We start from the raw sequence: 24,427 nt of genomic DNA on the forward strand, positions 1-24,427 counted from the left end.
GCAGGGTAGAGCCACGGTAGGCAAAGAAGAGGTTGTCACTTGCCTCGTGGTAAGTTGGAGCATCCCTCCCTGCATTTTTTACTAACTTTGAACTCAATTCCCCCCCCCCTTTTTATGTGGGTCTTATTTTGTGCTGGGTATCGGTTATCAGGAGTTCTGTGTTCGTCAGTGGTGGCTCATTGACACTATGTTGGGAGTTCTGGAGGAATTTATTGCATTAATGTTATTGTCGTAAGCAGCTGTAAGGGGTCTTAAGGGTCTTCAAAGGCGGGAGACGATGGTCAAAATTTGGACAATAATGGTTGGGCCCATCGCTGGTTTGGGTGTACCTTCCATATTTAAGATAAGGCACTAAGTTACCAATGGTTACGTGGCTGTAGCAAGGATGAATGGATAGTTAAATTGTCCTTGACTCAGTGCAGTTGCGACTTAGGGCCTTGGGGTGGATACTGCCGGTTGGTAAAAATAAATGTGCCTTCAAAGAACCTAGATTAGAAAATAGGTCAGTCATTATTAGGATTGTTGTTATAAATTTTATAATAAAAATGGGATGGCCTTTTCAACCCAAAAAAATGTGTCCATTGGTTTGTTTTGGGTAAAGGGGATTTAGTTGATAGGTAATAGGTCATGGCAGCCGCAATACAAGGTAATACCTTAGTCAAGGACGTTAAAGCAAAAAAGGCATATCAGCAACCTTTGAGATTCTGCAAGCTTTTTTTACAGTTGGTGGTTGCCTGATTTTTGTGTCATTTCTTTTATGTTTTTGTGTGTAAATAAATGCTTTATTACACCCCACTGGAGACCTGTGTTATAAAGAAAACCTTCTTTTATGGCTTCTTGGTTTGAATCATTCAGGTAAAAGGAAAACATAGCATTTCTTTTGTACTTTATCACAAAGGCACACTTATATAACTTGTTTAAAAGAAATGCTGTGTGAATAAATCTACACAATATAACAATAAACACTTATTGTGTCAATCAAATGAATCATATAAACATGTGCCAGCGTGAAATAAATAAATCACAATTCCTCAGTGCAATCAGAAGAAGATGAGGCTTGCTGAATCTTCACAGATCCTCAAAATTGTGTTATTTCACCACAGTGCTCCCCCATTATGTATAAGCTCACCTCATAAAGTGTGACTTCACAGTTATGTTTGGTCAAAAACAGGCTTTTAAGCCCCATACACACAGATTTACCAAAGGCATATAATATGAGGTCAAACCTTAGGAGTTTCAATTTGTATGTAATCAGGCAGGCCCTTCACTACATGGTTTTTGTAAACCTGAAGGAAAAACTCAGCAGAAAAAACTGATAGTGTGTACGGGGCTTTAGTCACTGGACTAGCAAATCGTGCTTTCCTCCTTCCTGTCCTGTCAGTGTGAATGTCAGTGTGGTGAATTTACATAATGCACACTTTTGAGGATCTGTGATGATTCAGCAAGCCTCATCTTTATTTTTTTGATCATCACATATACTACACCTGATTGCGCTGAAACACTGGATTTCCCACTGGCACATGTTTATATGACTTATATGATTCATATGATTGACACAATAATGCCCTGTACACATGATCAGACTTTCCGACAACAAAACCATGGATTTTTGTTTCGAAGGTTGTTGGCTCAAACTTGTCTTGCATACACATGGCCGCACAAATGTTGGCCAACAATTATGAACGTAGTGACGTACAAGATGTACCGCAAGCCGATAAAAAGGAAGTTCAATATTAATGCATCACTATTTAGGCTCCTTCTGCTAATGTTGTGCTTGGTGAGCATTGATTCTGAGCATGCGTGGACTTTTGTGCGACGGACTTGTGTACTCACGATAGGAAAGTTTGTTGGCGGAAAATTTGAGAACCTGCTAGCCAACATTTTTTGTTGATAAATGTTGTTGACTTTCCGTCAACAAGCTCACATCCAACATTTGTTGTCGGAAAATCCGATCGTGTGTACGGGGCATAAGTGTTTGGTATATTGCATAGATGTATTAGCTCAACATTTTTTTTTTTCTCCATAATTTTTGTTGTTTTTCTGGATAATTTGTACAAACAAAAGGTTATCATACAACATGTGTCAAATAACACTTATATTGGAAGAATGGTAAATACAGTATGTGCAGTTCATCTGATAATAATAATTTGTACTCCTAACGTAATAGTAATTTAGAGTATTTTAGAGTATAATTTAATAAGATATAACATAAGAATTTCTTTTAACCTCCCTGGCGGTACGATTATTTCGGATTTTATTGCATGAAAATTTGGTGTTTTATATTGTAGTCCTGTAATTCTTAGCAATAACTCACTTAAATCTGTCCAAACCAGAGTCAGGCAGACATCCCGGGTATGATAAAGTTTGAAAAATTAAATCATAAATTATAATATAATAAATAACTATAAATAATTGTACCAAATAATAATATAACAATAATAAAAATTATTCAATAATGTAATCAAATCAAAAACACTGAAATTTGCTCAGTTGCAGAATTGTCACTGTCATTACTTTTCAATATTTGATGACGGATCTCCCCCACAAATCGCTGTCGCTCAATTCTGCAAGTGATTCCAATTTATTATCGCTATTTTCTAGCTGGTCTAAAATCATTTTTGATGTAAAGGGACAGTTTTGGTTGCTATGGACAATCTCCAGTTTCCAGGCATAAAGAACAGTTTTTATTATATAAAACTGCATGCAGGACACTGGGCAGACCACTAGGGACAAAGGGGATGTGAAATATTTACATACAGCAATGTAATCTGTAAGATTACATTATACTGTATGTATGCTGTGTGTTTCACTTTTTGAATTTGGCGCCGATCTCTGTCCCAGTGCGTCGCAACGCTCGCAGGGCACGGAGATTGGCGATGTGATAGATCGAGTGAGACACGGCTCGCTTGTACAGCGGGGAGACAACGCTGGATCCGAGGGAGAAGGTAAGTAAGCATCCTCCTGGACCCAGCGATGCGGTCTCGAGTCTGGCTCAGGGTTACCGCTAATGGTACAAAAATTCCACCCCGAGCCAGACTCGGGAAGACCGTCAGGGGGGTTAAACAATTATTTAGCACATGTATATTGGGAGTGTGTTTGGTGCTGCTTGTTCTGTATATAGATATCCTAGTTGCTCGCAAGATTTAATTTCACTTATGCCGCGTACAAACGACCGGCAGACTAGGTCCAAAGGGATTAGTCCGTCGGATAATCCGATCATGTGTGGGCTAGTCCGATAATTTTTCCAAAAAAAAATTAGACGGACCTAGAAATAGAACATGTTTCAAATCTATCTGATGGACTCAATTCTGACAGACTAAAATCTGGAAAACCGTTCGTCTGTGTGCTAGTCCAATGGACCACATACGACGCAAGGGAAGCTATTGGTTACTGGCTATTGAACGTCCTTGTTTAGTCCCGTTTATGTCATCACATTCAAAACAAACGGACTTTCGAACAGACTAAGGCCGCGTACACACGGGCGGACTGTTCGCCCAACTTTGTCCACTGAACAGTGTTTCAGCGGACAGTCCGCTCGTGTGTGGGCTTCAGTGGACAGTTTCAGCGGACAGTCTGACGAACAAAGTTTTTCGGAATTTCCGTAAGACAGTCCGCTGAAACTTGGTTTGAGCGGACAGTCCGCTCGTGTGTAGGCTTGTTCGACAAACTAAGTTTCGCGCATGCTCAGAAAGGATTTACACGGCGAAGGTTGCATTGCAGTGTATTGGACGTCGAATTTCTCGTCCCGTCGTACGTGCCGTTCACGTCATCGCGCACACTTTCAGCGGACTGTTTGTTCATCGTGTGTGGTCAAGTCCGCTCATGCAAATTTTGAGCGGACTGTTTGTCGGATTGTTTGACAAACTAAGTTGGGCGAACAGTCCGCCCGTGTGTACGCGGCCTTAGTCTGTTTACGTGTGGCCAAGTCCGTTTGTTCGTAAAGGCCATCGGAACTCCACCGAAAGTCCGTTGGGAAGAGCGTCGGACCTAGTCTGCCAGAAAGTCCGGTCGTGTGTACGCGGCATTATTTTCCTTGTTTGAGCTTACTATATGTATTATGCCATCATTGCAAATTATTTCCTTAAACTGTTTCTCTTCCTTTAGGAAACCCATCAGCCGGAGAATGGAAGAACTGTGGGTCACTGGAGCCGGATAAAAATTCCAAGTGGGAAAACAAAATGTGCTCTCAAAAGCTGGGCTACGTCTGTGAAAAGGGCAACATCACCTCCTACAGCCCTCCGTCTGGTAGGAAAAAGTTATTAACCTTAGATCCTTTATACTAGTTTGATTTAAATGGTAATAAATTACATCATGTTTAATAGAGTATACCTTTTTTTTTAGTTCTAAAATCAGGATTCAGTTACACTGATGGCTTAAACATCAAAGTGATGAATTAGCCCAAAACCTATAATCTAACTTCAGTGAAATCCAGCTGTTTTTTTAATCAGCTTGATAACAAAAACTCCTATGACTTTCATTGGTAGATATGGAAATTCCAGCGCTTTTTCAACTGCCTATAAAAAATAAAATTATACCAAGGATCAACAGTTGCCTGTACTATACAATTACATAAAGTGTGGATAAATTAGGGAGGCTATTTGTCCAGTGTTCTGTTGTTACCCTTGTTAAACCAGAGTTCCACTCAAAAATGTAACTTTAACTAGATGCCGACCGCCGGCTGTCAAATGACGGCCAGGCGGCGCACCTATTGTGGCGGGAGGCCATCATATGACGGCCTCCCGTTTAAACAAGGAATGCGCGCAATCGTGCGCGCGCATCCCTGTTTCTTCGGTGGCGGCGTGTCACGGAGACACCGCTCGCCACCGAAGGGGGTGAACAGCCATTCGTTATGGCTGTTTACCACGTGATCGGCCGTGATGAAGTCACGGGCGATCACAGATGGTCACACCCCGACTGTGCACGGCGCATGCGCGCGATCGTGAGCGTGCTGCGCGTGCACGTCGGTGGCGGCGTGTTCCCCGGGAACACTGCTCGTCACAGACGCTGGTAAACAGCCATTGGCCGGCTGTTTACCCACGTGATCAGCTGTGATCCTTTCACAGCCGATCACTAAAATGTAAACAAACCGCGGTAACGAGATGTTACCGGGTTGTTCTCTTCCTCACACACCGATCGTGTGTGAGGAGGAGATTGCGGTAACATCTCGTTACCAATCACACTGATTGCCTGCCTGCCCCCCCCCCCCCCCCCCAATAAAGAGGACCTGTCACCATCCCTCATGGTACCTGTCAATCACAGTCCATCAGAGTACCTGTCACAGTCCATCAGAGTATTTGAGTACCTGTCCCAGACCATCAAAGTACCCGAGTACCTGTCCCAGCCCATCAGAGTACCCGAGTACCTGTCCCAGCCCATCAGAGTACCCGAATACCTGTCCCAGCCCATCAGAGTACCCGAGTACCTGTCCCAGCCCATCAGAGTACCCGAGTACCTGTCACAGCCCATCAGAGTGCCCGAGTACCTGTCACAGCCCATCAGAGTACCCGAGTACCTGTCACAGCCCATCAGAGTACCCGAGTACCTGTCCCAGCCCATCAGAGTACCCGAGTACCTGTCTCAGCCCATCAGAGTACCCGAGTACCTGTCACGGCACATCAGAGTACCCGAGTACCTGTCACGGCACATCAGAGTAACCGAGTACCTGTCACGGCACACCAGAGTACCTGAGTACCTGTCATGGCACACCCGAGTACCTGTCACGGCCCATCAGGGTACCCGAGTACCTGTCACGGCCCATCAGGGTACCTGAGTACCTATCACGGCCCATCAGGGTACCCGAGTACCTGTCACGGTCCATCAGGGTACCCGAGTACCTGTCACGGTCCATCAGGGTATCCGAGTACCTGTCACGGTCCATCAGGGTACCCGAGTACCCGTCACAGTCCATTAGAGTACAGAGTACCTGTCACAGTTCATTAGAGTACCGAGTACCTGTCACAGTCCATCAGGGTACCCGAGTATCTGTCACAGCCCATCAGGGTACCCGAGTACCTGTCACAGTCCATTAGAGTACCGAGTACCTGTCACAGTCCATTAGAGTACCGAGTACCTGTCACAGTCCATTAGAGTACCGAGTACCTGTCACAGTCCATTAGAGTACCGAGTACCTGTCACAGTCCATTAGGGTACCCGAATACCTGTCACAGTCCATTAGAGTACCGAGTACCTGTCACAGTCCATTAGAGTACAGAGTACCTGTCACAGTCCATTAGAGTACCGAGTACCTGTCACAGTCCATCAGGGTACCCGAGTACCTGTCACAGTCCTTCAGGGTACCCGAGTACCTGTCACAGCCCATCTGAGTACCCGAGTACCTGTCACAGCCCATCTGAGTACCCGAGTACCTGTCACAGTCCATCTTTGTACCCGAGTACCTGTCACAGTTCATCTGAGTACCCGAGTACCTGTCACAGTTCATCTGAGTATCCGAGTACCTGTCACAGTCCATATGAGTACCTGTCACGGCCCTTCAGAGTACCCAAATACCAGTCACCAAACGATCAGAGTACCTGTCACCAGGCCATCTGAGTACCTGAGTACTTGTCACCAGGCCATCAGAGTACCCGAGTACCTGTCACCAGGCCATCAGAGTACCCGAGTACCTGTCACCAGGCCATCAGAGTACCCGAGTACCTGTCTCCAGGCCATCAGAGTACCCGAGTACCTGTCTCCAGGCCATCAGAGTACCCGAGTACCTGTCACCAGGCCATCAGAGTACCCGAGTACCTGTCACCAGGCCATCAGAGTACCCGAGTACCTATCTCCAGCCCATAAGAGTACCCGAGTACCTATTTGCAGCCCATGTCTCATAGAATATACGTTGGGGTGTTTGCTTTCCAAAATGGGGTCATTTTGTGGGTAATTTCACTGTCCTGGTGGTCCAGGACCTTCAAAAGTGTGATGGGTAGGAATGAAATGAGATGTGTCATTTATGCTCCTAGAACGCCTGAACGTACTACTTCAAAGTTCGGCCTCTCTATGTGGCCAGGCTGTGTAAAAGTCCTACACATGTAGTATCGCCATACTCGGGAGGAGTAGCAGAATGTATTTTGGGGTGTAATTTTTGCTATATACATGCTATGTGTTAGAAATATCTTATAAATTGACAATTTTGTGTAAAAAAAAATGCGTTTTCATTTTTTTCCACATATTTCAAAAACTTCTGGGAAAAAATTAACCATTCAAAAGACTCATTATGCCTCACAGATTATATGTTGGGGTGTTTGCTTTCCAAAATGGGGTCATTTTATGGGAAATTCCATTGTCCTGGTACTCCAGGGCCTTCAAAAGTGTAATAGGTGGTTGAGAAATGAGATGCGTAATTTTTGCTTGTAGAACTGAAGGTACTACTTCAATATTAGTGCTCTGTATGTGGCCAGGTTGTGTAAAAGTCTCACACATGTGGTATCGCCGTACTCGGGAAGAGTAGCAGAATGTATTTTGGGGTGTAATTTGTTGTATGCATATGTTGTGTGTGAGAAATAACCTGATAATATGACAATTTAGGAAAAAAAATAAAATCTTAATTTGCAAAGAATTGTGGGAAAAAATGACAACTTAAAAAAACTCACCATGCTACTTACTTAATACCTTGGGATGTCTACTTTGTAAAAAGGGGTCATTTGGGGGGTATTTGTACTTTCCTGACTTGTTAGTGTCTCAAGAAATTAGGTACACCTGATGTACTGAAGGCCTGATCAGAAGTGATCAATTTTCAGTGATTGGCACCATAGTTTGTAGACTCTATAACTTTCACAAAGACCAAATAATATATACTAATGTGGGTTATTTTTTACCAAAGATATGTAGCAGTATAAATGTTGGCCAAAATTTATGAAGAAAAATTACTAATTAGCAAAAATTTATGACAGAAACAAAGAAAAAGGCATTTTTTTCACAAAATTTACGTTTTATTTTATTTATAGCACAAAAAATAAAAAACCCACTAGTGATTAAATACCACTAAAAGAAAGCTCTATTTGTGTGGAAAAAAGGACGCAAGTTTCATATGAATACAGTGTTGCATGACTGAGTAATTGTCATTCAAACTGTGAGAGCGCTGAAAGCTGAAAATTGGTCTAGTCAGGAAGGGGGTGTAACTGCACTGTATTGAGGTAGTTAATGAAAGGTGACCCCCTGACATGCCACATTTGGCATGTTATTTCGTTTTGGGGGGGGGACAGGTAAGTGTCCAATTATTATAAGTCAGCAGCTGCAGTTTTTTTTTTTAACTTAGAGTTAATTTCAGTTGTCTTTTTATTGACTCTTTGGTTGGTTACTCCATACCAGGGGTCTTCAAACTACGGCCCTCCCGCTGTTGCGGAACTAAACATCCAATGAAGCATTGTTAAACTCACATTCACAGACATGACTATGCATGATGGGAATTGAAGTTCCTGATCCTGAACAACTGGAGGGCCATAATTTGTAGACCCATGCTCTATTCCATACATGTGTAAGGCACATGCAGAGCTTCAGGCATTTAACTGGTTCTTGCAACAAGCTCACACTTTAACCACATGCACAGATGCCAGTCATAGGCCACTTAATCCCTCTCATTTCCCCAGTCACTGTTCTTTAACCCCTTAATGTCCAGAACACACTGAAGCCTAGGCCCATGTCTTACTCCTGATTAGAGCTCCCAAAGTCTGTTTGAACACTCGGGCCCAAGTCAGCTAATGCGTATTATCTGAGCGGGTCATCTCTAACCGCCAGCTACCACCCACTCTGAGGCTATTAAGGTTTACACCAAACACTTCACAGTTAATATGACTCCACCCCGGTAGTAAATGCAAAAAAAAAAAATCACTGTATACTGGCATAATATGACAGACTTACTTTACACCCTTTACACCCTCCAGCGGCACGCTGTCACTGATTCTGTTTGTGCAATCCAAGTGCTTGAATGGCCGACCCCGATGACGCAACTCCAGGGCATGCACACAGGAGTTGTCATAGCGATACATCACTCATTGCATCCATTGTAGATGCAATGAGCGATGTGCTATTGCATCCATTGTAGAGAGTACTTTGCATGCAGCAATGACATCATTGGCTTAAGCCAATGGCAGTACATATTAAACAGTGCAAGTTCAAAGGTGCCTACAGGTAATACTTTTTCTAGTCTTACCTGTAGGGTGAAGCCACATTTATGGCTTTACCATTACTTTAACTGAATTTAACCCTCCAATTCTGTAATGCAGTCCTTTTCTCCAGTTAAGTGGACAGGAACTTCTTCCTGTAACTTTCTTCCTAATCAGCATGGAGTAAACAAGGTACAATTATCCACAACATGGTATATCTTCTAAAAATATATTACTTAAAACAGTCCAGTACATTGGAAAATAAGAGGCAACATCCAACTTCCATAACTTACAGCACCTACAGGCATCAACCTGGTATCATTCTCTTCAGCCAGCGATTCCCTTTACCATAAGAACAATCATAGCAGCAGTTCAGCCACTTGATTGTTCTTACAGGTGGCTGGAGAGGACAACCACCCGCTCCGGCCACCTTCCGGCGCTTCTCCCGACTCACCTGTGCGATCGATGAGCCGGTGTTTCTTCAGATTTGGCGACCCGTCAGAATTTGTAACAGAAGTGACGTTCCGTTTCCGCCATCTTGCTACACCCCACACTCCTCCACAGTATGGATAAACTGAGAAGGGGCCAAGCGGACATCTTGTTACACCCACCGGAGTCTTGCATTTGACATTTTTTACTTTTAACAGTAAATGGAGCTTATAAGGTGAAATACAGTATTTGAAAATCCATCTGAATGTTTACTCATAAAATCAGAGGTGTTCTGTCAGATTAGCAAACCTGTGACATCAGCAGGTTTGCCGCTGCTTTTAAAGTTGAACATCTAAACAGTCTGTCGGATTTCTAAATACTGTATTTGACCTTATAAACTCCGTTTACTGTTATAAATAAGTGTGAAATGCAAAACTCAGATGTAACACCGGAGAATGAATCCACCAAAGGCAGAAGTTGACCATAGAGATTTCTGGGGAACAGATGGTCCCCCGGTCATCTTTAGGACTCTCAGAGGTCCGGGCGCGACATTATGACATCACGCCCGGCCTGGCAGTTGTAAATACTGACATGAACTCTGGAGGAGAGATTTGGGGTCTTATTGACCCCGCACCTCTCCATAAAGAGGACTTGTCATGCACTATTCATATTACAAGGGATGTTTAAATTCCTTGTAATAGAAATAAAAGTGATCAAAAAGTTTTTTCAAAGTGAAAGTGTAAAAATCAAAAAATTAAAATAAAATAAACAATAAAAAACAAAAAGAAATGTAAAGCTCCCCTGTCCCCTCATATGCAGAAGCGAACGCATATGTACGTCATGCTCACACATGTAAACAGCATTCAGTTCACACATGTGAGGTATCGCCATGAACATTAGATCGAGAGCAATAATTCTATACCAAGACATCGTCTGTAACTCTAAACAGTTAAACTGTAAAGAACGAAAAAAAAAAAAGTGTTGCCTATGGAGATTTTTGAGTACTGATGTTTGATGCCATTCCACGAGCAAGCGCAAGTTTCAAGCATGACATGGTATCTATTTTATTTATAATACCATGTGACATAAAAAGTTGCAGCAGGGTCTCTGCTAAAAACACATATATAATGTTTGGGGGTTCTGAGTAATTTTCTACCATCTTGGTGAGAAGTGATGGTTCTCATATAGTTCCAGAAGGGGGGCTGCGGTGTTCCTCACTGATAGGGCATGCTGTTTATAGTTCTAATAGGCCAGAACACTCAACTGGTCCTTCTCTGGCATCCAAGGTGCAGGGGCACCATCCAGTGGTGAGGCAAAATGCTCTTCACTCCCCACACTGCTGATATTTTCCTAAAAGACCCTGGGGAGACTCCTCCCAAACCTTAAACAGTTAACAGGAAGGGACCACCCAAAGGATATGACTAGGGATGAGCCGAACACCCCCCGGTTTGGTTTGCACCAGAAACTTCGAACGGACCAAAAATTTGTACGAACATTAGAACCCTATTAAAGTCTATGGGACTCGAACGTTTGAAATCAAAAGTGCTAATTTTAAAGGCTAATATGCAAGATATGCAACAGACAACACCAGCAATGAGGGGTATCTTCAGGTGTATACTGAGCTGGAGGCACACAACACCCACTAACTCCTGCAGATGCCTGTATTAGAGAACACCAGCAATAAAGGGTAGATACAGGTGTATACTGTGCTGGAGGCACACAACACCCACTTTAACTCCTGCAGATGCCGGAGAAAAGAACACACTGTCCCTGCCTATCTAGCTCTTTCCCTGCACGCCGGAACACACTACACACGCTGGTGGCCTTATATAGTGTGGGGCGTGTACTAAACCCCCTGAGCTATAATTGGCCACAGGCATCCTCTACTTCTAGTAGAGCGGGAATGGGTTAAAACATAGGTGGCCTCAAGTCCAGCACTTGAGTTTACCAAGTGGGCCACAAGTAATATTCAGGTTACATTGTGCTACAGAAAATTGTTAGAAATTGAAGAGTTACTGAAATAGAGTAGAGCACACTGTGGGTGTGCTGCAGGAGATGGTTAGAAACTGTGGGCATGCTGTAAGACATGATTCAGGATGGTCAGGAGCACATGTTACATGAGACTGCTAGAGATCATTATTGCCATTATAACTGTTATACAAATCAGTGCTTACACATTTGCCCCTCCTATGGCTCCCTTTAAAAAAGATCAGAAAAAATATTCATAGGACAAAAGGGCGGACAGCACCGAAAAAGCACCTAAGTTAGCAAAACACTTTATTGCAGTTGTTTAAAAACTGTGGCCCGGGGGCCGGATGTGGTCCTTTGTTGGATTTTATCTGGCACTTAAGGCAAATTATTCACCCTGTTGTCAGCAACAGTGGAGCATATTAGATAAACAAGAAAAATCTCAGATGGCCACACTCCAACACATCCTCTTTATTCCTGTTATTAAATTCCAACAGGGGAACTTCCCCACTGTACCACTGTATGTGATTCTGCCTGTTGGAATTTTCTAACACGACTAAAGAGGATCTGTTGGCGTGTGGCCATCCGGGATTTTCCTTGTTTCTCTACTGTGCAGCTTGCAACTTGGTAAGCACCCTTTCAGCAGGAGTGTGTGGTGTAGATAGTGTGGATTGACCCGGAGCAGCAGCTCTTCAGTGTTGTTGTAACAGTGGGGTATAGTTCCTGCCACCGACACCTACAATAGGGCACTAGTCCTCTCACTGACATCAATGATGGGACACTATTCCTCCCACTGACACCAACGATCAGACATTATTCATCCCACCAGCACCAACGATGGCACACTATTCATCCCACTGACACCAATGATCAGACATTATTCATCCCACCGGCACCAACGATGGGACACTATTCATCCCACTGACACAAATGATGGAACACTATTCCTCCCACTGACACCAATGATGGGGCATTATTCCACCCACTGGCACCAACAATGGGACACTATTCCTTCCACTGACACCAATGATGGGACACAATTCCTCCCACTGACACCAATGACGAGGCTCTATTCCTCAGAGCAATCTCACTATTTAAAACTGAAAAAAAATGTATGTGGAGGTGGACTCTAAAGCCAACCTGTATTCAGCATACAGGTAAAAACAAAAATGTATTATTCTGCCAGCATTTGTAAATGAGCCCTATAATTAGGTATACCAACATAATATTTTGAGACATGTTTATATTTAACAGGTAAAACTATATGTAGCACTGACCCCCTAAGGAGCTGCTGGTTTGATTTGGGCCTGCACTCTACCAATAAACGCCACTAACTTGCCTCAGTCCCCTTGACACAGCTGTGGTGCAATACAATACAGTACAATATAATATAACACAATATACCTGTATTGTCCTCTCAGGATCCACTGGCTCCACCTGCTGGGAGAAAACAATACTCCACACAATGGGGTACTTAACCAAAGTATATTTTACTGTATATATTGGTAAACAGGTGATTACAGCAATTGTACTGTCATCCCAACATAGAATGACAGGACAATGAATTTTGATAAAACAATTATAAACAATATATATATGGGATCTCGCCCTACTTTTATAGCTATGTGTGAGATCTCACTTAAAGTACTCAATCTTTAGTCTTCTTGTCTTCGCTAGCAATGATAATTCCTTATAATTTGTAATCCAAGGGTTAAAGTGATTAAAGTTGAGTTAAGGATGATCCTAGTGTTGCTTCTGTAATTATAATTCAATATTTGAGATGCGGTAGTAAGTAGGCCTCATGCCTGTCTAGTGCCTGTATATAAGTCTGACTAGGTGCAAAGTTTAGAAAACTGTGGGCCGCAACCCGCTCACCAACTGGATCAAAAGCTCGGTATAGTAACTTTGGTCCGGTGTTTGTAGCTTGCCTCTATGTCAGCCGGCTCCGTCACTCTGTTCCATTCCAATAGGTAGACCTGGTCTTCCAATGCTCAAACGAGTGTCTCTGGATCTTTCCAATCCGATACACTGTGTCTCTGGCACTTCAGGTCACTCACACAACTGAGCAGGGTTGCGCTCCGTATGGGCAATAGGCCGCTTCCTCCGGGAGGCCTCCTCACAAGTCCTCACCGGCAGGCCATGCGTTCCCAAGAGACCTAAGATGGCCGCTCAGGCTCCTTTTATCTCCTACCCAGCATGCATTGTCAGAGAGGGTGTCCATGGGTAGGTCACCCGGCATCCTGGGTAAAAAATGTCAACTCTCCAATGTAAATAGCAGTCACTTCCTGTACAAAGTTCAATGCTTTGATAAAGCAAAATCATTTAAGTCCACTATCAGTGTTTGGCCTCTAGATGTCGCCAAACACTAAGCCATAGAAATGTCCATAGACTTTCATTGTAAATGCTAATATCATTTAGCAGGCAAGGATGCCAGCGCTACATATAATTTGTGACCTACTACTGGTAAAATGTAGTGAATATTACAAAGAGCTGGATTTACCACTGAAGAATAGGCAATCCAGATGTTTGCTGAATGAGATCCGAGCGGCAGACATGCTTTATAACCCTGGGTATAGCAAATGAGTGGTAACTAGCTGTTTAATTGACTGGTTTACAAATATGTATGTATACCTAAAATGTTTTATATTTTGGTACAGACACTGAACCCATCAATTGTCCACCAATCTGGATCCCCTATGCTGGCTATTGTTATTATTTGTATAAAGAAGCAAAGGTTTGGCAGGATGCCATGTCGTCTTGTAGGAAAGATGAAGGGGACCTTGCGAGCTTGCACAATGTCGAGGAATCCAGCTTTGCTAATGCAAACTTTGTGTTTGGTAAGTAAGAGTAAACTACCAGCTATTATTCAACCATGGAAGTTACTGGATTCTGTAATATTATTAGCTTCTGAAATTGACTTTTGTGGCATTTTGTTAAAGTGGTATTAAAGCGGAGGTCCACCCTAAAGTGGACCTTCCGCTCATTGGAATCCCCCCCCCCTCTGGCGCCACAATTGGCACCTTTCAGGGGAGAGGGGGGTGCAGGTACCTGTACAGTACAGGTATCTGCACCCACTTCCGGGATAGCTCTCTGTGGAAAGGGGCGTAGATTACGCCCCTTTCCGAAAGTCCCCCGCTGCCTGCTGGGAAACACACAGATCCCAGAGGCAGCGGGTCCATCCTTAATGCGCAGCGCGACTCGCGCATGCGCAGTAGGGAACCGGGAAATGAAGTCGAAAGGCTCCACTTCCTGATTCCCATACCCAAGATGGCGGCGGCAGCACCCGAGAGACAATCCAGAGATCGGCTTCGGGTGCCGACATTGCGGGCGCGCTGGACAGGTAAGTGTAACTATTTTAAAAGTCAGCAGCTGCAGTATTTGTAGCTGCTGGCTTTTAAAAAAAAAACGCGGACTCCCGGCGGACTCCCGCTTTAAGCACAAAACCAAAAATGTTATATATTGCAGCTTTCTAATCATGAGATGTGGTGGTTGCATACGTTTTCTTTTCGCAACATTCTCCTAGATTAGGTTGCTAGTGAGCTTAAGGTAAGGCTCCTCTGTAAGCAGTGGAGAAGAGTGTGATTATTTTTGGCTGTTCTGGGTCTAACAGACTGCAGATTCAACTACTAATCAATGCTTTTTAGTAGGCTCTGTAATGTAGTGGGCTGGAAAAGGCAGACCCTGAGCTTGAATATTAATGGAACACTAGCTAATCCCTGGGTAGGTGTGCCCAGAAAGTGGGGAGAAAGCCCATAAACAGTCTGGGGCTTGAAGTAGTAGGGTGCTTTGTCCTGGCGGAAGGGAGATCCCAGCTTGAATGGCTGCAGAGAGCTCATCAAGGTGCCAGCTTAGGGATAGCTGAAGGGCTATTACAGAGAGCTTATTGAGATCCTAGCTCTGGAGGAGCTGGGGCATCCTATATATTTTCCTGGAAGAAGTCAAGAAAAGGGGGTGCACTGAAAATCCAGCCTGGAAATTCACGGTACAGTGTCTAACCAATATTGGACAAGAAGTATCCAATTATCTAGGGACACAGTGAGCACTGCAGAGTCTTGGAAGTGGGATCCTAGTGACTGTCTGTCGTCTAACCCCTTGTGTGGCTGTGTCAATGCTGTTAAAGTGGGATTTGCCCTGTTGGAAGTCTCAAAAGTGATTGTTGCTCTAGTCTCTGCAAAGCAGTGTGTGTGTGTGTGTGGGGGGGGGGGGGGGGGGGGGGGGAGGTACCTCCATGAATAGAACAGCCAGAATAGAATGTGGATTATTATCAATAATAAAAACACCTACACCACTGCCATTTACAAAAATCACTAAACTGTTTAAACACTGTTTTATAGAAGGTGGAAAGAATGTTTGGCTTGGACTGAATGATTTAAAGACGGAAAACCTTTTTGAGTGGAGCGATGGCACTCCCGTGACCTATACAGTGTGGCAGAGAGGAGAACCTTCACACATGGATAACAGAAAAGAGGACTGTGTCGCTTTAAACACTACGGTGCGTTACAGCTGGGCAGAATTAATGAGACTTGGTCACCACTCCCTACCTTACCCAAAAACACAAGATGGCTGTCTTGTGGACATCATTCGAGGATGACAACAAGGGGTGTTGCATAGATACATAGTTAAAAAAAAAAGACACAAGGCTATCCAGTTCAACTAGAAAAATAAATAAATAGAAAACCTCCATATACAGAGTCCTTTACCTACAGTTAATCCAGAGGAAGACCAAAAACCCTATAATATATGGTTTTATTTGATCCAGTGGGGTTAAAAAAAATTACTTAAGTGATATTAAAGGCAAGTTTAAAAAACAAACAAAAAAAAAACCCAAACATGTTATACTTATTTGCTCTCTGTAATGATTTTGAACAGAGCAGCCCGATCCTCCTCTTCAACGGCACTCCTGGCTCCTCCCTCCTGCCAATTGCACCAGGAGCAAACAGCTTTCTATGGGGGCACCCGGGCCGCTGCTCTGTGTGTCTATCCACACACAGATCTGCAGCATGGTTCCACTTCTCTCTCTTCTTATTAGCTTTGATTGACAGTAGCAGGAGCCAATGGCTCCTGCTGTTGTCTCAGTCAAGAAAGAGGGATAGTCTCAGGAGAGTCTAGGCTTTCGTGCACATCGTTGGATCGACATGGGGCTCAGGTAAGTATTAGGGGGGCTGCTGCACAAAGAATGTTTTATACCTTTATACATAGAATGTGTAGCACTGACCCCCGAAGGAGCGGCTGGTTTTCTTGGGCTTACCGTTTACCTCCTCCGCCTTGTAGCTCGTTGTTCTTGTCTAGGGGTTCGCGAGGTTGATGGCCCAATAACTACAGAGACCGACACTTGAATTCCATTAGCAATTTTTATTTGCTTAAAACGTTGAACAGAAACACAGTCTCTCAGTTGGGAATAGAGGGTATAGGTGTGGAAGCTCAGGCACTTTGAAACTGCTGACACTTAATAAATGTCTCTCTCTAGGTAATCCAGGGAATAGCCACTTGCAACTGGATATTTCCACTGTTGGATAAATCCAGCTGACAAATGAATCAAATTTAGCAAAGTCTCTGCCACAGACTTGCTTGCAAACTTTTAGATGAGGAGCTGCGCTAAATGTGTACACAAAAAGTTTTTGTGACCCCAAAAATTAATTCACCAATCAAATTGTTAATAAATACATAGATAAATAAAGTGTAAAAAAAAATCAATTCATCATATGAATAAATAAACAAAAAATTCACATAAAAGCATCTATCACAATAAATTGATATGTGAGAAAAAGACCCCAAATTGTGCTAACATAATATTATCACACATAAGTGAAATGAATATAAATAAATAATATATGAAAAAACACCTCACTGAATGAATAAATATAAATAGATAAAATTATGTTTTCTTATTGGAGTCACTTTTCATTGCACATTGGATTGACTAAAAAAGAAAAACCTTTTGGGATTTATGTGGACTATTTTTTATTTATAATTTTTTTGCATTATATACACTGCATGAAATTCATTTTTTTAAACATATTTTTATCTATTTATATTTATTCATTCAGTGAGGTGTTTTTTCATATATTATTTATTTATGTTCATTTCACTCATGTGTGATAATATTATGTTAGCACAATTTGGGGTCTTTTTCTCACATATCAATTTATTGTGATAGATGCTTTTATGTGAATTTTTTATGTTTATTTATTCATACAATGAATTGATTTTTTTTTTACACTTTATTTATCTATGTATTTATTAACAATTTGATTCACTTTCATTCACTTTTGTTAGTTTTGGGTTTAAACAAAAAAAACATTTTTTTGGTGAATTCATTTTTGGGGTCACATAAAAAAAATTTGCGTACACATTTAGCGCAGCTCCCCATTGTATACAAATTTTGATTGTCGTTAGTATAACGATTTGAGGTGCTGCTTAGAGGGCAGTTTTTTGAATAGCGCAGCTTCTCTCTTTTTTCCAAACTTTTAGATGAACACATAAAGTCTCCCACAGGAACTTAGTTGTAACAGAAGGAAGGAAATAGGAACCTTCTTGCGGTACCAGTATCTTGCAGCCGGTCTGGCAATACCGTAAGAAATGTGGATTCAATTAGTGTCCTTACAGCTCAGCATCCAGGTTCTGAGCAGCCAGCCTCGTGCGTGGCCCTCTTCCGAAGAGTCCTCCCCTGGTTGCAAGAAGAGTTACTGGGCCTCTCCAAAACCCGAGATGGCACTGGACCACTTTAGAATCCTCCTTCCAGTTACTGTGCCTCGGACTAGCCAGTTCCGAGACTCAGAAATGGATGGATCCGCCCCCCAGGCCATGAGGGCCTCTGGGGGCTGGTCAGGAGGACCAGGACCATGGAGTCAGAACACACTTCTGGACCGGAACCCAGAACCACGTGACTTCAGCACCTTAAGTACCCTCTCCCGGAATAGACAGCAAGACAACGCACCCACTGATTGGCTCAGAGAGAGATTGGTACTCAATGTGTCCAGCCAGACTGTATTCCAATGCCTGTCAAAAGTGTTACCTACACCCATGACCAGGCAGGTACATAGTACAAAAAAGATAGTGAGAAAGTCAACCAGCGCTAAAAAAAACTAAAACAGTGAAAGAAAATAAAGGAAAAAATGCAGCTAGAATACTGTAGGTCAAATTACCAAATCCCACATTTCAAAATATAAATATCTCAGTACAGCGCAAAAACATAAAACTCTTTACAGTGAAATACTAAATGCATAAATAAAAGTCCATATAGTGAATGATACAATATACAGTGATCAAGAAAGATCAAAAAAGAGTCCACTTGTGTAGTGTGTCTTTAATCAATATATCCAGTGACGATGTGATCCCTTCACCAATGAACTAGTTGGACTCTCACCTCATCGAATGGACCCCTGATAAATCAGATAGGTCAAAAACACATGTTCCCATCAAGGGTGAAGTAAAGGCTACAGCAAACCAAACGGAAGCTTTTCCAGATAGAATCTCCTCAATGTCATCAGGTCAGGATAATGTCATATATGAAAAAGACAAGCAAATCTAGTGCTCTCCGTTTGATAACAATTTATTAAAACAGATGAATAAAAACAAATTTCCACTCACATTTCTAAGCACTGATCTCCAGTGCTGAGTGCAAAGCAGGAAATAACATGCATGGATCAGTGTGTCAGCTGGCGGATGACGTCACGACGCGAGTCACGTGGTCCGTACGCGTTGCGTCCCAGGGATAAGGCGGGACTTCATCAGCGGTGACGGAATGACGTCGGACGGCCGCTTTATACTAACACACTAAATTTAAACCAATAAACAGCGGAGTTATGCGCAAGGCAAGTACCGCTACTAGCGTGACACCGGAACATACATCTGTAATCGTTCCATACACAGAAGAAAAGGAGAGGGCATATAGAAAACTTTATAAGCACCAAAAACAATATTTAAAACAAAATTAAAATTAAAATCAAAACCAGAGAGAGGCGTACGTCAAGTCCGCTAATTAGGCAACAAAATATCGCCCACTAATAGTTCTCGCATAAAACATGCAGAGAAACGAACGAGACGTTGCCCAAACGGACAGTACGAAGCCTTAAACGAATCTCCCGGTAGGTCGCATGACCAATGATAAGAACTAACGAATATACCCGCAAATGCCGCTGACGTCATCAGAAAGCTACACTGATCCGTACATGAAGAATAAACAAACAAGCATACCTATAATTAAACATATACCATACAGGTAAGAAAGAAATCAAAAAATATGTACAAAAAATATGAAAATAAAAATAAAAATAAAAATAAAAATAAAACTAAAAATAAAAATAAAAATAAAAATAAAAATAAAAATAAAAATAAAAATAAAAATAAAAACAAACATAGAAATAAATAATAAAAAAATATAAAAATATATGAAAAATAAAAATAAAAATGAAAATAAAAATAAAAATAAAAATAAAAATATCACAATGACTATGAAAAGAATCAGATACTATAAAATAAAATAAAATAAAACAATTATCTGTCCGAAATGAAACAATTTAAATCAAATTCCACATTTAAACCTCCCGGGGCAAGAACCCGTGTTTCATGTATCCAATAGGATTCACGTTTGCTTAATTGGCGTATGAAGTTACCTCCACGCCAATGTTTGGTGACCTTCTCAATCCCCCAAAAGCTCAAACTCCTGGGATTCTGGGAATGCACCAATTTAAAATGGCGAGACACATTATGAGTCTTCAGGCCCTTTTTAATATTATTTACGTGTTCACCCAACCTCACATGTAGAGGTCTGGAGGTTCTACCGATATATTGGAGACCACATCCGCATTGTAACATATATACCACCCCTATGGTGGAACAAGTAATGAGTTTATCGATCTTGTATTCCTTATTATTACTAGTGGCTATGAAGGATTTTCTCCTTTTCATATTGCATCTAGAGTGCCTACAGGCCGTGCATCTACCACACGCGTAAAAGCCGGATAGAAAAGAGAAAAGCCTGCTTTCAGTTTGTACAGGGGGATCAATAACACTCGGTGCTATTTGGTCACGCAATGATGGAGCCTTTTTATATATGAAAGAAGGCCGTGCGGGTAACAATGGACCCAACACTCGGTCTTGTTTCAGTATAAACCAATTTTTGGCCACAACTTTTTCAAATTTTTTAAAATGTACGTTATAATCAAGGACCATTCGGAAATTAACCCCTTCCACACCTGATTCTTTTGCCTTATCTTTAATCAGGAGGGACCTATCCATCTGCTGAACCCTGGATATTTCATGTTCAAGAGCAGATGGATCATAACCCTTTTCCCGAAACCTAAAGGACAATGTGTGGGCTTGATCCACAAAGTCATCCATGTAAGAACAATTCCGCCTTAGTCTAACGTACTGTCCCCTGGGGATATTGCATAACCAAGACTTATGGTGGCAACTCCCCAGAGGAATGTACGAATTCCGGTCAGTTGGCTTAAAGTGGTTTTTTAATACTAGCCCATCATTTGCTTTGGTGATCTCTAGGTCAAGAAACACCAACCGTTCTTGGCTGATATTCCACGATAACTGGATGTTTTTGTCGTTAACATTCATAGTACTGACAAATTCATCCAATCCTCGCCGATCACCATCCCATACTAGAATGAGATCATCAATGAATCTATTGTAGCAGATTAATTCCTTGGGGCGATTCCGAAAAACAACTTCCTCCTCCCAGTGGGCCATAAATAAATTGGCCACACTGGGAGCAAACTTGGCCCCCATGGCAACCCCCCTTACTTGTAAATAAAACTGATGATTAAACCAAAAATAATTCCTAGATAAACAAAAATTCAAGCATTTGAGAATATATTTTTTATGACACTCTGATAAATCGGAGTAAGTGGACATGGCCCACTGGACTGAAGCTCGCGCGTCACTGTGTCCTATAATAGTGTACAATGAGCCGACATCGGCTGTCACAAGAAAACAGGAGGCCGTAATATCCAATGACTCAAGAATTTGAATAATATGTTTAGTGTCTTTGAGGAATGCTTTGGTTTTAAATACCAGGGGTTGTAGAAAAGTGTCAATGTACTGACCCACTCTGGAGGAGATAGAGTCAATACCGTTAACAATAGGCCTGCCAGGCGGATTAACACAATCCTTATGGATTTTTGGCAGGCTGTATATGATGGGGGTACGGCAAAATAATGGGTCAAGAAAAGATCCCTCTTTTTTATTGAGAATGTTTTTATGTTTCCCTTCTTCTATTAGCCAATGTAATTCATCCTTATACTGTAACATAGGATCTTTGTTCAAAATATGATATGTGTCAGTATCACTGACAAGTTTGTTCATTTCGGACATATAGTTAGTTCTACTTAAAATTACCAGTCCCCCTCCTTTATCCGCGGGGCGTATGACTATGTCATCCCTGCTCCTAAGGGAATCAATTCCCAATTTAATAAACTGGGGATCCTTTACTTTGCGCACTTTAAGATTGTCTAGATCATTTATAACAACATTCTTAAAAACCTCCAAAAACTTGTTGTCGGTGTTTAAGGGGTTAAACGTGGATTTATTACGGAGATTTGAGTGATGATTTTCAAATATTTTCACCTGTCTAACAGGGTTGGATAGAAAATATTTTTTCATGTTCAAATTCCTAACAAACTTTTGGATGTTGACATATGTATGGAATTTACTAAAATTCCTAACCGGAGCGAATTTTAGACCCCTATCTAGAACTTTTAACTCATTATCGCTTAATGGACATCCACTTAAGTTGTATATGCCTGCCCCTATTGGGGTTTTTGTTTTTTGAATTCTCCTGCCCCCTCTCCTTCCTCTCTCTCTTTTCTTTTTCGGACCTGATTGCCCGACTGGGGGGTTCCGTACGGTTGCTGTCTCCACCACTCCTGATGGGTAGGTGGAGGTGCAAATGGTGGATGGATGGGCTGGTGAATAGGGGGCTGCACATAAGGGCCCCTTCCGGGTCCACTCTGTGCGCCTAAAAAATCCCCTCCCTCACCGGCTCCTCCATATTGTAATGGTGCATACCTATTAGACACAGGAAGAGTATATCCCGGTTGACCACCATACGGAACCCTCTGATGGGACCCATAATCAGACTGATACCCACCCTGTCTGCTAGGGGAATGGTAACCATAATAGTACTGAGACTCATTAACAGGGCCTGCCCTGGAGTCAGAATTCCTGTCACGGTTACCATTACCTCTACCTCTTTTCTTTCCGTAATTGTTACGGGGTCCCCTATTATATGTACCTCCCCTCGGTGCACTACTCCTAGTGTTACAGGGATCTGGCACCAGTTTTTCCGGAATAAAGGTGCCTACAGAACCAAGTGGCGGTATAGGGGCCATAGCATCAACCTCAATAGGAGTATCATAGTGGATATCTCCCTCGGTTTGATTCATTTTTTGCCATTTAAAGACATTACCACCATTGAAATCATCTGAGTCTCTTATGAACTTTTTCTTTTTCTTATTTTGGACCTCAAAGTCCCACTTTGCCATCTTGTCCTTTAGTTCAACAGAGAGTCTAATGAAATCAGGAGTGTCTTTAAATGATTCAATGGAGTGTTTAATCTCATTGATCTGACTATCTAAAATGGTCATTTTTCTTTGTTTACGTTTCAACAAAAATTCCATTAATTCTAGACCTTTATTAAGAAAAAAGTTTTCCCATTCCAACATGGAATCCCTATCCAGGAGTCCATCGTTAGGAGGAACGTCCCATCTTAAACGACGTGGTATTAATCTAGCCGAAATATATTGCTGGAAAGAGACAATATCCCACCAAGCTTTAACCTTTTTCTCAAAAACATGACCAAGCTTTCTAAAGGCCAAAACCACATCCGGGGTTTGTTCAGAAATAGGGGTACGTGAAAAAATATCACTTAATTTAACCTCTCTATTTTCCAAATATTGAAATACATCCATATTAGCTGCTGAAATTGTAGTAAATTGGTGCAAAAAAGATAGTGAGAAAGTCAACCAGCGCTAAAAAAAACTAAAACAGTGAAAGAAAATAAAGGAAAAAATGCAGCTAGAATACTGTAGGTCAAATTACCAAATCCCACATTTCAAAATATAAATATCTCAGTACAGCGCAAAAACATAAAACTCTTTACAGTGAAATACTAAATGCATAAATAAAAGTCCATATAGTGAATGATACAATATACAGTGATCAAGAAAGATCAAAAAAGAGTCCACTTGTGTAGTGTGTCTTTAATCAATATATCCAGTGACGATGTGATCCCTTCACCAATGAACTAGTTGGACTCTCACCTCATCGAATGGACCCCTGATAAATCAGATAGGTCAAAAACACATGTTCCCATCAAGGGTGAAGTAAAGGCTACAGCAAACCAAACGGAAGCTTTTCCAGATAGAATCTCCTCAATGTCATCAGGTCAGGATAATGTCATATATGAAAAAGACAAGCAAATCTAGTGCTCTCCGTTTGATAACAATTTATTAAAACAGATGAATAAAAACAAATTTCCACTCACATTTCTAAGCACTGATCTCCAGTGCTGAGTGCAAAGCAGGAAATAACATGCATGGATCAGTGTGTCAGCTGGCGGATGACGTCACGACGCGAGTCACGTGGTCCGTACGCGTTGCGTCCCAGGGATAAGGCGGGACTTCATCAGCGGTGACGGAATGACGTCGGACGGCCGCTTTATACTAACACACTAAATTTAAACCAATAAACAGCGGAGTTATGCGCAAGGCAAGTACCGCTACTAGCGTGACACCGGAACATACATCTGTAATCGTTCCATACACAGAAGAAAAGGAGAGGGCATATAGAAAACTTTATAAGCACCAAAAACAATATTTAAAACAAAATTAAAATTAAAATCAAAACCAGAGAGAGGCGTACGTCAAGTCCGCTAATTAGGCAACAAAATATCGCCCACTAATAGTTCTCGCATA

General features: G+C 42.0%; 1 protein-coding gene across 1 annotated transcript in view; it reads left to right on the forward strand.

The window, feature by feature from the left end:
• The window catches only part of LOC143996084 (macrophage mannose receptor 1-like), a 214,390-nt gene that overhangs the window by 47,876 nt on the left and 142,087 nt on the right, over positions 1-24,427 (forward strand). Inside the window, exons 6-8 of the mRNA XM_077490909.1 lie at positions 4,105-4,245; positions 14,159-14,338; positions 15,836-15,993. Of these exons, the coding sequence (XP_077347035.1) occupies positions 4,105-4,245; positions 14,159-14,338; positions 15,836-15,993 (479 nt within the window). The remainder of the gene's footprint in view (positions 1-4,104; positions 4,246-14,158; positions 14,339-15,835; positions 15,994-24,427) is intronic.

This window comes from Lithobates pipiens, unplaced genomic scaffold (genome assembly GCF_037356315.1).
Source record: "Lithobates pipiens isolate NorthernLeopardFrog02 unplaced genomic scaffold, aLitPip1_a1.2 Scaffold_19, whole genome shotgun sequence".
In the NCBI taxonomy this organism is placed as follows: Eukaryota; Metazoa; Chordata; class Amphibia; order Anura; family Ranidae; genus Lithobates; species Lithobates pipiens.